Here is a 12,655-nt window from a genome sequence, read left to right as displayed (position 1 = left end):
TTGATTGAAATATATTTTTTTCCCCTCAATTTCACCGGTGTTCCATTTATGACCATTTTATCATGTGTGTGAATTATGTTTCACCATTAGACCAGAAAGAGCGCAACAAAAGTTAAAGAAAATCACACGAAACAATACTGTTAATTTATGTTTTTTTCAACATCCTTTTATTTTTCAAGGTTTTCAATCTTTCAACAATCAGAATGAGTTGTTGTCATTATAACCATTGCATTACCCATTTCTGGAAAATCTATTTCCTTAACCATCCGGCAAACCACAAACGTTGAACAATATCACAGAGTACAAATGTCAAGGGATCGGGACATGGGTAAAATACATACATTACAGTATCACAATCAGGAAGATACAAGGGGACGGAAAAAACACACAATAACCCCCCAAAATAACTGAATCAAATAGAAAATAATAATAAAATAATAATAATAACAGTATCCAAGAGAGATAGAGAACTATACATTTATACAGAACGGCCAGTAGGCAGGCACGTGGATGTGAGACGTTTAACTAGTACAGCCTGTATGATCCACAGCTGATAAAGCAACTCAATGTAAAGGCCAAGATTGGGGATTGGTTCTTTTGACCTATGAAAAGTAGAGGCACCTTTGAGTGAGAAGAGAGTCGTTTCCCCCATTGCTTCACAAGTGCAATTACTACTTGATTCCTATGATCAGTGAGTCTAATGAGAATTTGTTGAGCTCTGGATTGTACTTTTGTATTCATGGTTTTACCGTTCAAAAAGTGTAGTGTGTAGTCTTGTGATATGTTCGTAACTGGCCTTAACAGGGGCTTTGTGTGTGTGTGTGTGTGTGTGTGTGTGTGTAAGAGGTCAGTAAAAGGTCAATTGACGGTAGGTTGCTCCAGGCATTTCCTAGTGACATGGAATCTAAAAGAAAGAGTTTCTTGCAGCGGTGGTTCATACAGACATTTTTTTAAGAAAACAACTTGAGGCATTTCATTGACATTGAGAACGGACTGTACAAAAAACTTTCTCACAAGGACAAACTGATAGCTTTTCTTTTTCCACTTCCATTTCTCCTTGTTATTTTTTGTTGTTTTTCCTTTTTTTCTTTGTAAAATATATTTAAATATATGTACATTTTCTATATCACAGTTATTTACAATCCAAGTGCTTGAAAAATGATTGGGTGTCCTATTCTGCATAAAGCAGGGATAGGTGTTTAGGGAGTAACGGAAACTGGTACAGCTGTTTTGTTGGTGGGGAGGAAGAATGGAACTCATTGTCAGGGGGGTTGGACGTGTTTCTTTGGTCATGGGAATGTTCCCAGAATGCCTTACCACCCACAAAGCAATTGGCCACTTGAGAGTTCAAACCAGAGCCTGAAAACAGCCTTCCATTTCAACGTTCATTCTAACCTTCCATTGTGATGTGATGTTTGTCTTTTCCCGAAGGAAAGAAAATGGGAGTTCCATCCATTCCATTCCCCTCATTCTCTTCACTCCACCACATTTGCTGAACCAATAAGTGATCTATTATTATCATTGTTCATGGATTGGATAAATGGATGGAGTGAGGGAAGGGTCCATATAAAAACATGGTGACACAGTGAACCAAGTCTTTTGAATCTGTCTGTGGTGATTGTGAACATCACTTTGACTGTCCTTGTTATTATTATCATCATCATCGAAGAGGAGTGTCTGTTGGCATAGTGGTAGGTGAAAAGGAGCGAGACACCTGATGATGAAGCAAAACTGAGGTTGGTTGTTGGTCGCAGTATCTCAAAGAGTCTTTGGTGCTCCCTTATTCACACCTCTTAGTCTTCCTCCCTGCGCTGGATCCCTTTTTGCATTCCTTCCACACCTCCTCTCTTTCTCTTGCTTCCCTCTGCTAGCAGAATTCTGACTCGTTCCCTGCCTCTTTGTTTTCCCCATTGCTATGGCCGCCATGTTGGTGGTTGCTAGGCAGGGCCAGGTAGGGATGCTGGGGATGAGAGGGCGGGGGGGATGTGGAGGAGGCGGGGCTTCTGTTTGGCACCTCCCCCTGATTGGACAGCGCTCTGTATTTCAGGCGGAGCTTGTGGGGCAGGTAGGTGGCCTGATCGTCTCCACTCTGACTCTGTGGCACCGACATCTGTGATGTCGCCCTCTGGTTGTAGCTTCCGACCTCGGAAGAGGAAGATGACGGTGACTCGTCATCGCTAGTGGAACCACCTTCTTTGTCTGAGCTCCTTTGATCACCATCACTGGACGAAGTGTCTTTCCCAGAGTGGGACTCTGTGTAGAAGCCCTCTCCGGCCCTGGGGCCGCCCTCGTAAGTGAGCACTGGGGGCTCCTCCTCATCCAGGGTACTGAGATAGGCGTTGTTGATGTGGTGCTGGTTGGAGGAGTGGCTTGACTTGTTGCCTTCTTCTCTACTGTGGTGGAGGAGCTCTGGGGCGAATCCTTCCTTGTGGCCGCCATCTTGGGTCTGATAAGGGCTGTACTGGCTTCTCTGTGTCTCCTGATGTCTTTGCTGCTCCTCGCGGGCTCGGTACCTTTGGACCTCCTCTGTGATGGTCTCTGTGTTCTCGGACTGTCTGCTTTGTTGGACCTGGGACTGTTGTTGTTCCATGTCCTCTGCTTGCCTCTGGTTCTGGCTCTCCATATAGGAGGAGCTGGAGGAGCGGTACATTTGTATCACACTCCTCTGGGCTGGGGCCGCTACCTGCTGGGGTGCTGGGCTGGCAGACTCCTGGCGGTAGTTGTTCTGGTGGTTGTGGTGGAAGTCCATGGCACAGTCGGCCTCTTGGGACCTGTGTTGGTGGCCACCGTTGAAGGAGATCCCAGTGGGGAGACCAGCATCCATGTCAGTGTCGTTGGACTCCATCTTGATCTCATAGCCCATGGGCTCAGGGCTGGAAGAGTCGTCAGACATGCACCCGTCGGAGAGGGATCCTCTTGGGGAGTATTTTGGGAGTGGGGTGTGGCGTTCCCCTCTGGTGGACTGTTCTGCTTCGGACGAGTCGGAGTTCAGCAGAGTGTTACCACAGGCACTGGAGTACCCGCTACTGGAGAAGTAGGGGTTACCAGCACTGGACTGTCCGTTTCCGCTGTTGGAGAGCTGCTGGCTCTTCTCCATGTAGGAAGCAGTGCTGATGAGGCCGAAGCGAAGCTTCAGCTGCAGGAGTTCCGTCTTCAGACGGCTGTTCTCATCATTCAGCGCCATCACACGGTTCTCCAGCACCATGTCGTTCATCCTCCTCTTCTCTCTGGAACGCTTGGCCGCCTCGTTGTTCTTGCGCCGCTTCTCCCAGTAGGAGGCGTCCTTCTTTTCGTCGGAGATGAACTCCCGTTTGCGACGGCTGGACATGCTGTTCTTTGAGCCGCCTTTGGTCTGGCGGCGCGGGACATCCTCGTCACCGGGTCTGGGAGACAGTGGCGGGAGGCTCTCGCTGTAGTTAGAGTATGTGTCTAAGTCCAGGTCGTTGTTGTTGTTGGGAGATGCAAAGTGAAGATTCAGGCTTTCCATTGTTGAGTCCTTTTGACCAGATTGGTGATCTGGCATTAAGGCCAAATGGGGGTAAGGGAGAGGACGAAAGTTCGCTGGAGAGATAACTTATTTGTATTAACTTTCTCTTTTAAGTCGCAGGATCTGTGAAAAACTCAGGGTGAGGTATTTGTGCTTCTCTAAGGCTGAACCTCATTGGTTAAATTACGTGACAAAGTTTTGTGAAATGTGAGTTTCAAAGTAGGTTCTTCTGTAATCCTTGAAGTCTCTAGGATGCAGAAGTGAAGTAGGTCAGTTGGTCTACTGGAAGACTTTTTCTTGTAGGCTGGGATCGCTCACGAGGAAACACACTATAGAAAGAGAGAGAATAAGAGAGAGAACATTCATTAGTTACCATAAATACTATGCCTTCCCACTGTGACATACATTAGGCATTCAATGTATTTCAATGTTACTGTACAGTGGTGATGATCGAGACAGAACATACAGTCCTAGAAACTCATAATGTGATTAGTTCAGGGTATTCTTGAGTTCACATGACTTCATAACTGCGAATCTGACACTTGATCCAAACTGCAATGGATCTGCCATCACTCATACACTGGCATGTCACCATTTGCTTGTGCCCAGAAAGTATACAAGCTACTATGACATAATCATAACATTATGTAAGAAAATGTTTCATCTTGGATTTGAATCTGAACATTCCTTTTGATCACCTTTCACAATCCCTCATTCTCAAAAGGACTTTCCTTTGCTAGACGTAACCCTTATTGGAGTTCTGTGGAGGAGAAGGCGGGGTATTGAGGTGGGCCAGCCTGGGGGTATACAGAGAGGGAGGGTGAGTAAGGCAGCAGCACGACCGGTACCCTTCCCACTCCACTCACAGGGATATAGGTCAACTCTGCTCAGAGGCTGCTAGGCGGCAGGTAGCCTAGTGGTTAGAGTATTGGGCCAGTAACCGAAAGGTTGCTGGATTGAATCCCCGAGCTGACAAGGTAAAAATCTGTCGTTCTGCCCCTGAACAAGGCAGTTAACCCACTGTTCCCCGGTAGACCGTCATTGCAAGTAAGAATTTGTTCTTAACTGACTTGCCAAGTTAAATAACGGTTAAATAAAATAAAACAAATAGGTGGGTTGTGTGGGTAAGGGAGGTTCTGAGCTGCAGTGTCTAAAGCGCTCTCTGTACAGTGTTGTGTAACAGCGCTGCACCAGACAGTCACATAAGAGGGCCAGTCTGACCTAGTGCCAGGGCTGCGGTTACTGAGCGACGGGCATTCAGGGAGGGAGAAAGGGAAGGAGCGCAAACCATCTATGTATCGACCTCTAATAATGTCCCCCTATAACCTTTATCAGTTGCCAGGCGGGATATTTTTTAAATGTAGCTATGAGGTCACACTGGTCTCTTATGGCACAATTGTCTACAATAATCCATCAAAGAGGTCAACTCAAAGAATCACTAACTTGTGACTTATTGCTGTGTCATAACAGTGGGCTGATGTCCTGAAGCTGACATATGACTTGTTATTCAACTGGCTGTGATTCCCCAACGGCACCAGAGGAGAGAGCCAAGGTCTCTTTTCCTTTATAAAATGCCAGCTAGAGAGCCTGCCAGGTATTACACAACCACAGTTAGTTAGTATGTATCGAGTGCATTCTGTGCCCCTACCGACGGGAAACATTGCTCAACATCCCCTTTTCTCACAAGTCACCAACATCGGTCGGTGGTGTTGCTAAATAAGCAGTTCAGTTGACTCATCGAGATGTTACATAACGTAAATGCGCTAATTCTAGATCTGTTGCGCTGATGATTCAGAGACATTAATTATGCATCACTTAACAGGGCAGTGTGTCCTATCTAGATGTTCTATTTCTCCACTAGAAAAACAGATCTGCGAGGATTCAACGTAATAATCTATCTAGGTCATTACTGTGTTACAATTACTAGTTCATTATTTTTTCTGAAGCAACTCCCTGAGCCAACAAGACTGCATCAGTCAAAACATTGACAGAGTCCGTTGCCGTTTGTGATTCTGATAACAGATCAAACAGAGCGCTGAGGTAATCATGATGGCCTGTTCTGATTGGTTGCTGTCTTATTGATTCAAATTTTAGTCAAACAGGAAAACCTGTAGATCAGTAACAGAAGCTTTTGGTCAGATATTGTTATCTTATCTCTTTTTCTATAGATTCAAAATTGTTTCTAATGTTAGGTATTTAATCTGTTAATTTCTGGTCTTTGCTACCACTATCAGGCTACCACCACTATATCTAACAATAGCTCAAGTAAGACTAAATAAGGTCTGGTTTTATTTTTGGGATCTGATCTAAAGCTGTCTCTACTCCGTCTGTCACTGATACACTAACTGAACTCAGCCCAAGTAGAGTACTTTCTAGCCACTTCATTTGGCTATAGAGCTTGTCTGGGTTACACAAGCTGACCTAGTCTCAACCTTGTCATAACAACCTGACCTAGTATCAACCTCATCATAACAACCTGACCTAGTCTCAACCTCATCATAACAACCTGACCTAGTATCAACCTCATCATAACAACCTGACCTAGTCTCAACCTTGTCATAACAACCTGACCTAGTCTCAACCTCCTCATAACAACCTGACCTAGTCTCAACCTCATCATAACAACCTGACCTGGTATCAACCTTGTCATAAGACCCTGACCTAGTCTCAACTTCATAACAATATAGATCTAGTCTCAACCTCATCATAACAACTTGACCTAGCTTCAACCTCATCATAACAATCTAGAGTATGACCATTTTATGACATAATAATACTAGTTTACAGTATATCTTTCTCACAGTGGCAGCTCCCTTCCTCCTTTCTTCATTTGCATAATATTTTTAGTGGTTACACCTTCCAGGACACTTTTCTCTGTCTTTTTTTCACAGTGGGAGACAGCCAAATAGGAATTCCCTCATATTTTGCTCTGCTGTCTTTCTTTCCCCCAAAGAATCACCACAGCCACCACGTGAGCCATCTCTTTCTCTGTCTCGGTTTTGGTTTTCGCCCAGACACAATACTAGAGGATGTAGTATGTTTTAGAAACAAAGTAGCGAGGGAAAACAGAAAACTAGAATGTCAGGAATGTCACAATGTTTCCACTCATCGATCAAAAGAAGGGAGAGAGAGAGAGAGCGCCATTGCGTGTCCCACTGACCTAAAAACGGAGCGCTGCGCATTTTCCTCTACCTCATTGATATGGTACTGGTACTCCCTGTATATAGCTTCATTCTTGTGTATTTGATTCCTTGTGTTTTTTTATTACTCTGCATCGTTGGGAAATGGCTCATAAGTAAGCATTTCATGGTAAAGTTCTATCCGGCGCACGTGACAAATAAATGTGATTTGATTTAAAAAGACCTTGCTCTCTGCCTTTGACTGAGTGCCATAAAATAGGTAAATAGAGCTGGAGAGGGAGGAAAATGGATAGGGGGGAGGGATTACAGAGCGCTCTAAAAATAGAGTGATAGAGAAGGGGTATTGGGGAGGAAGGCTGACGAGAAGGGCTTAGATGAATTCAATTGGTGGACACGACATTAAAGGAATTTTACAGACACTGCGGTACGTTGTAAAAAACATTTAAAAAAAAACTTGAATAGCCTACGTCAGCAGCGCAAAATCGGATTATAAAACCCCTGGTGATTGATACGCAACACGAATTCCTGGATACTCTATTTGACACCGGGAGAGGTCTCTATGCTACTCTATCTCTATGCAGACGATAAATAGCATGCATTAGAGACTTTAAAAAAAAAAAAAGCATTGACGTCAGAAGGCACACACCCATGTTCCATGTTAAAATCCGACAGAACATATTTCATAGAGCTGTGAGGACCGGGCTGATGTGCTAGTGTTCTGAATGTCATTGTGACAAGTTTACAAAGCAGAGCTTGCCTAATGCTGAAATATTAGCCACACCTACAGGTCACACACTGGAGGTCAGAGTGAGTACATTTTAGAGGTTGAATTCTCTCTGTAATATTGAGGTAAATACTGGATGCTATAGCCAAATTATCATTCCAAAGGGATAATACAAAGAAAAAAGCATTGAAGATTTTCAAAAGCCAGAATCTCCCTTGCTTCCCACACAATTATCAAGCTGTAGGAATGACTCACTCACAGCTAGGATTTCACCACCAGCGAGTTTAGCTGGGGGGAGATGTTAAAGACGGATGGGAAATGTTAGCACAGCCAAAGCCGTTCTCAGGCGTTTCACCATCACCTTTGACCCCCCAAAGGCAAGACTGAGTAATGCAAAGCATCCCTTTTCCCCTCCATCTCCAAGACATGATGAGCCACCCACATAAATGGACATGTGGTGGAGAGGCCGGTCAGGGTGCCTCCATTTTAGCTTCTGGCTTTGTCTTCTAAGAAAAGGCACCTAGAATCTAGGGAGACATTCCAGGTCAACTCTGAGTTCTATATAAGCATGTCGTCCTCTCTGTCACATGGGCTTGGGGACTAAGCTACCTCCCTTCTTTTCCATTTGCAACTAGGGAAATGCACTTTATTTATGTTAAATTATTCTTATCAATGTTCTTATCAATGTCCATTTAGGATTTACTTATCATCATTCGAATAGGCCAATACCTTCCAACTGACCAATATAGATGGCACCAAACCTGTGCCAAACATCTCTAATCCCTCTACAACTTCCTACCCATAAAGATCTGTAATACTGCAACATGGACTTCTGCTCTCCATTCACTTGCAATAAAATGAGGGTATTGTTTGCTAGGTGTAAGTCCAAGCATCCTTCAAGGTTATAGCCTAGATTAAAGTACCCTAAAAGTGACTTCACTATCGGGCAGCCAAAGTGTTCAGCTGCTTCAGATTCCACAGAGGCTAAATCTAAGAGTGGCAGGAGTCAACTAAGTACTACGAGCTCCCAAAACGTTTGCCTTCTAGTGTTTTTATATATGGCCAGCTTGTACCAGGCAGGGAGGGACACACTTAATCAGAATTCGCTCAAAGAGGCTGTGTGGCAAAGCCAAAGAAACGCCCCCCTGATTATGTTTCATGTCACAGTGAACCGAGTTGCAGACCAAAATGTATCTCTAAGTCTTTCCACACATCCTGCTTTCCTCCAGTCTGAGTTAGACTGGTTTGACCAATATTCACATTGGGAAAGAAAGGCTGTTCTGTAAACAGACCAACTGGCAGCAGCCTAAAAGGCTCAGTGACTGCTGCTCTGCCGACGGAGGGGTTTCCCTCTATTGCATCATGTCCTGGAGTTGGACAACTCAACACACACAAGCCCTGTTTTTGGTTATTATCTTAATTACGCAATAGAGCTCGTCCCATTAAGATCCCATGGGAACAAGCAACTTTATAGACTGGCGGAAAATACCGGAATTATACCACCTGGTATAATTGGTGTAATTACACCTAAATAGGATTTGAGTGTTTTGTTTGAGTACAGATTTTGCAAGAAATATATAAATAGCAAATATAGTTGTACTGACTGGTGGATGACTGTAACGCATTCTGCTTAGGCTATGGGAAATCATCCACAGGCTAGTGTTAAACATTAAACATATGGCCGGTGAAAACCTCAGGGCACAAGTCTCGATTGGAAACACCTGCTTTTACTTTGCAACAGGTCAATTAAATACAAATACCTCTAGATTTAAAAAAAAAATGAAAAAAGAAATACATGTGATATTCCTAATTGTTAAATATCAAGGCACATGCTTGCAAATCTTTGTCTATGAATTAATTCTGCAAACTTTCCCCCAGCCCTCATGAAAGACCATGATTCTATTCATTCTCCTCCTCTCATTCTACTGCGTAGCTTACTAGTGCATTGCTATTATGTCATATGCCATACCACCCCTCAGCCCCCCTCAAAATAACTCTATGGACTGCTTATAGATGTGTAATAACATGATTATAACTATCCTTTGTGCCAAAATTCCATGACATCTAGTTTTGACCAAATATTTATCATATAAAATGACTAATGGCATAGAATGGATGCAAACGCAAGACTTATACCTAGTAATCGCTCTTGTTCCAAGTTCCAGAGAAAAGCTACACGTGACGGCCGAACATCCTCGACAGGCACATGGAATGTCTGAGGGTCTGACTTACAACACGACAAAAGGAGGTCACCGATAGGAACGAAATCAATAATGACGAACTTGCCTGCACCAATAGACAATTTATTGCACTGAAATAAAAAAGAATGTTCTATTCGTTTTCAGTATACTTTGCCTATAATTAACCTACCTGTATATTATTAGACTTCAGGGCTATCAAGGCTATTAATGACAACTTCATAAATAAAATATAGGACACACACCTGCTATTTAGATTTAGCAACATGTCAATAAAACAAATATTTTTAAGTAAAGAAATAAAAAACATGTTATAAACTACAATAACTCCAGACAATGTTCTTCACAGCAAGAGGCCACCCCCCAAAACGGTTTGATTTTCCAATCTATTGCACAGTGGATTTACTACCCATCCATTGAACAAATACCATGAGGGAAAAAACGCCCGACCTGACATTGAGCGCATTGAGCAATGTGAATCGGCTTCTCTTTACAACAACATCCACCACTTTACAATACAGTGCCTTGATTAAAGCTGAGAATGTTCTTGATAAATATACAGTATGAATGAATAATTGGGAAAGGGAACTGGTTTAAAATAAACCACAATGACTACAAATAAGTCAAAGTCACACATACAGTGGCTGTCTACCGGTAGGGGCGAGTCGCCCGCATGTGAACAATACCCATACCTAAAAGAATAATGAGAATCTGAATCCGCAACAGTGTTGCACTTTTAAACAAATATACAATTCTAAATAATTTGTTATCCAGCATTCAAACCAATCGAACATTTCCGCACAGAATTAAGCACATCAATAGGACTCCAACGCACCTTTTACGAACAAGTGACGTGTCTCCAGCAAAAAATGCACAATGCCGGACACAAAGCAATCGCTTTCCGCAGTTGAAGTTGGCTCGTATCCTCTATTTCTTTCAACAGAAATGGTCAAATAGCTAGATGCTTCATTTGTCTGAGAGAATAAAAAAAGCGCTCGGGAGCAGCTCTAGCTCCTCTTACTTGCTCTGAGGTCAGTCTGTCTGGTTGTAGCTTACTAGAAGCAGTGTCTCCCCCTTTTGCATTGAGTCCCGACTGTTATGTTGGGCGCTTGCTCCAGTTTCTCTCCCTCTCCCCTCTAGAATGTGTGTTAGTGGGTCAGTGGTTGCGTAACAGCTCATAGGCTGCCTCGTCACGTCTTTTTTGTTGGCGCGCGCGCTCCCTGTTTGCCCCTACGGTACTGATACCTATTGCTTCGACCTGATGCAACACAATTTGGCAGGACCGGGCCACCGGACCAGTAGTATCTGACTAGCGCCAGACAGAATCAGAATGAGATTTCGGTCAAAGATTTGGTTAGGTTGCCCAAAGGGCGAGGTGAAGACAAATAGCCTAAAGCTTGATTAGCCTACCTGTGTGTGTGTATGTACACGTTTTATTATACTTGTAAGTACCAGAAGTCCTTACAAGAATAGTAAACCAACAAAAATTCAGAGAAGTGAGGCCATTTTGCTTTACTTGCAAAAATTGATTTTAGGTTTAGGGTTTAAAATTAGAATTAGGGTTGGGGTTGGGGTTAGGATTAAGATTAGGATTAGGATTTAGATTTAAATTTAGGGTTTGGGATTACTTTTAGGGTTAGCGGTTAGGGAAAATAGGATTTTTAATGGAAATCAATTGTTCATCCCCCAAAAGTCCTCACAAGGTGTGTGTGTGTTTGTGTGCAAGATACAAGATTCTATACAAGGTATGCCATACCATATGTGATTGAAGTGTATCATTGCGTTGGTTGTGTGTTATTATAGGTGTGTGTGCATAAAAAAGCCAGGATGGGGGCATAGAGAGAGAATTAATTCAAGGATGAGGTCATTGTTGTCTTACCTAGCTCTCTCTTAGCTAGCTCTCCCAATCAACACCTGTGATTACTTTATGCCTCGCTGTATGTCTCTCTCAAATGTCAATATGCTTTGTATACTGTTGTTCAGGTTAGTTATCATTGTTTTAGTTTACAATGGAGCCCCTAGTTCCACTCATCATACCTCTGATACCTTCTTTGTCCCACCTCCCACACATGTGGTGACCTCACCCATTATAACCAGCATGTCCAGAGATACAACCTCTCTTATCATCACTCAGTGCCTGGGTTTACCTCCGCTGTACCCGCTCCCCACCATACCCATGTCTGCACATTATGCCCTGAATCTATTCTACCATGCCCAGAAATCTGCTCCTTTTATTCTTTGTCCCCAACGCTCTAGGTGACCCTCATCCTACTCCTCCTCTGTTCCTCGGGTGATGTGGAGATAAACCCAGGCTGTCCCCAGACACCCTCATTTGTTGACTTCTGTGATTGAAAAAGCCTTGGTTTTATGCATGTCAACATCAGAAGCCTCCTCCCTATTTGTTTTACTCACTGCTTTAGCACACTCCGCCAACCCTGATGTCCTTGCCGTGTCTGAATCCTGGCTTAGGAAGGCCACCAAAAATTCTGAGATTTCCATACCCAACTACAACATTTACCATCAAGATAGAACTGCCAAAGGGGGAGGAGTTGCAATCTACTGCAGAGATAGCCTGCAAAGTTCTGTCATACTTTCCAGGTCCATACCAAAACAGTTTGAACTTCCAATTTTAAAAATTAATCTCTACAGAAATAGGTTTCTCACTGTTGCCGCCTGCTATCGACCCCCCTCAGCTCCCAGCTCTGCCCTGGATACCATTTGTGAATTGATCGCACCCCATCTAGCTTCAGAGTTCGTTCTGTTAGGTGACCTAAATTGGGATATGCTTAACACCCCGGCAGTCCTACAGTCTAAGCTAGATGCCCTCAATCTCACACAAATCATCAAGGAACCCACCAGGCACAACCCTAAATCCGTAAACATGGGCACCCTCATAGACATTATCCTGACCAACTTGCCCTCCAAAATACACCTTCGCTGTTTTCAATCAGGATCTCAGCGATCACTGCCTCATTGCCTGTATCTGCTATGGGTCCACGGTCAAACGACCACCCCTCATCACTGTCAAACGCTCCCTGAAACACTTCTGCGAGCAGGCCTTTCTAATCGACCTGGCCTGGGTATCCTGGAAGGATACTGACCTCAT

General features: G+C 43.6%; 1 protein-coding gene across 2 annotated transcripts; it reads right to left on the bottom strand.

Moving 5' to 3' along the window:
• Positions 1 to 140: 140 nt before the first annotated feature.
• On the bottom strand, positions 141 to 10,692 carry LOC139424499 (uncharacterized). Of its 2 annotated transcripts, none has more exons than XM_071176412.1 (2): positions 10,385 to 10,692; positions 141 to 3,816 (listed from the first exon to the last, which is right to left on the bottom strand). In XM_071176412.1, exon 2 carries the CDS (start codon positions 3,521 to 3,523, stop codon positions 1,868 to 1,870), a length of 1,656 nt encoding a protein of 551 aa, XP_071032513.1. In that variant the 5' UTR covers positions 3,524 to 3,816; positions 10,385 to 10,692; the 3' UTR covers positions 141 to 1,867. The 2 variants fall into 2 exon arrangements, with proteins under 2 accessions (XP_071032513.1, XP_071032514.1); XM_071176413.1 differs by having other exon boundaries at positions 10,571 to 10,692.
• Between the last annotated feature and the right edge of the window lie 1,963 nt (positions 10,693 to 12,655).

Source organism: Oncorhynchus clarkii, chromosome 13 (assembly GCF_045791955.1).
Source record: "Oncorhynchus clarkii lewisi isolate Uvic-CL-2024 chromosome 13, UVic_Ocla_1.0, whole genome shotgun sequence".
In the NCBI taxonomy this organism is placed as follows: Eukaryota; Metazoa; Chordata; class Actinopteri; order Salmoniformes; family Salmonidae; genus Oncorhynchus; species Oncorhynchus clarkii.
This window is presented reverse-complemented; position numbering and strand designations above follow the sequence as displayed.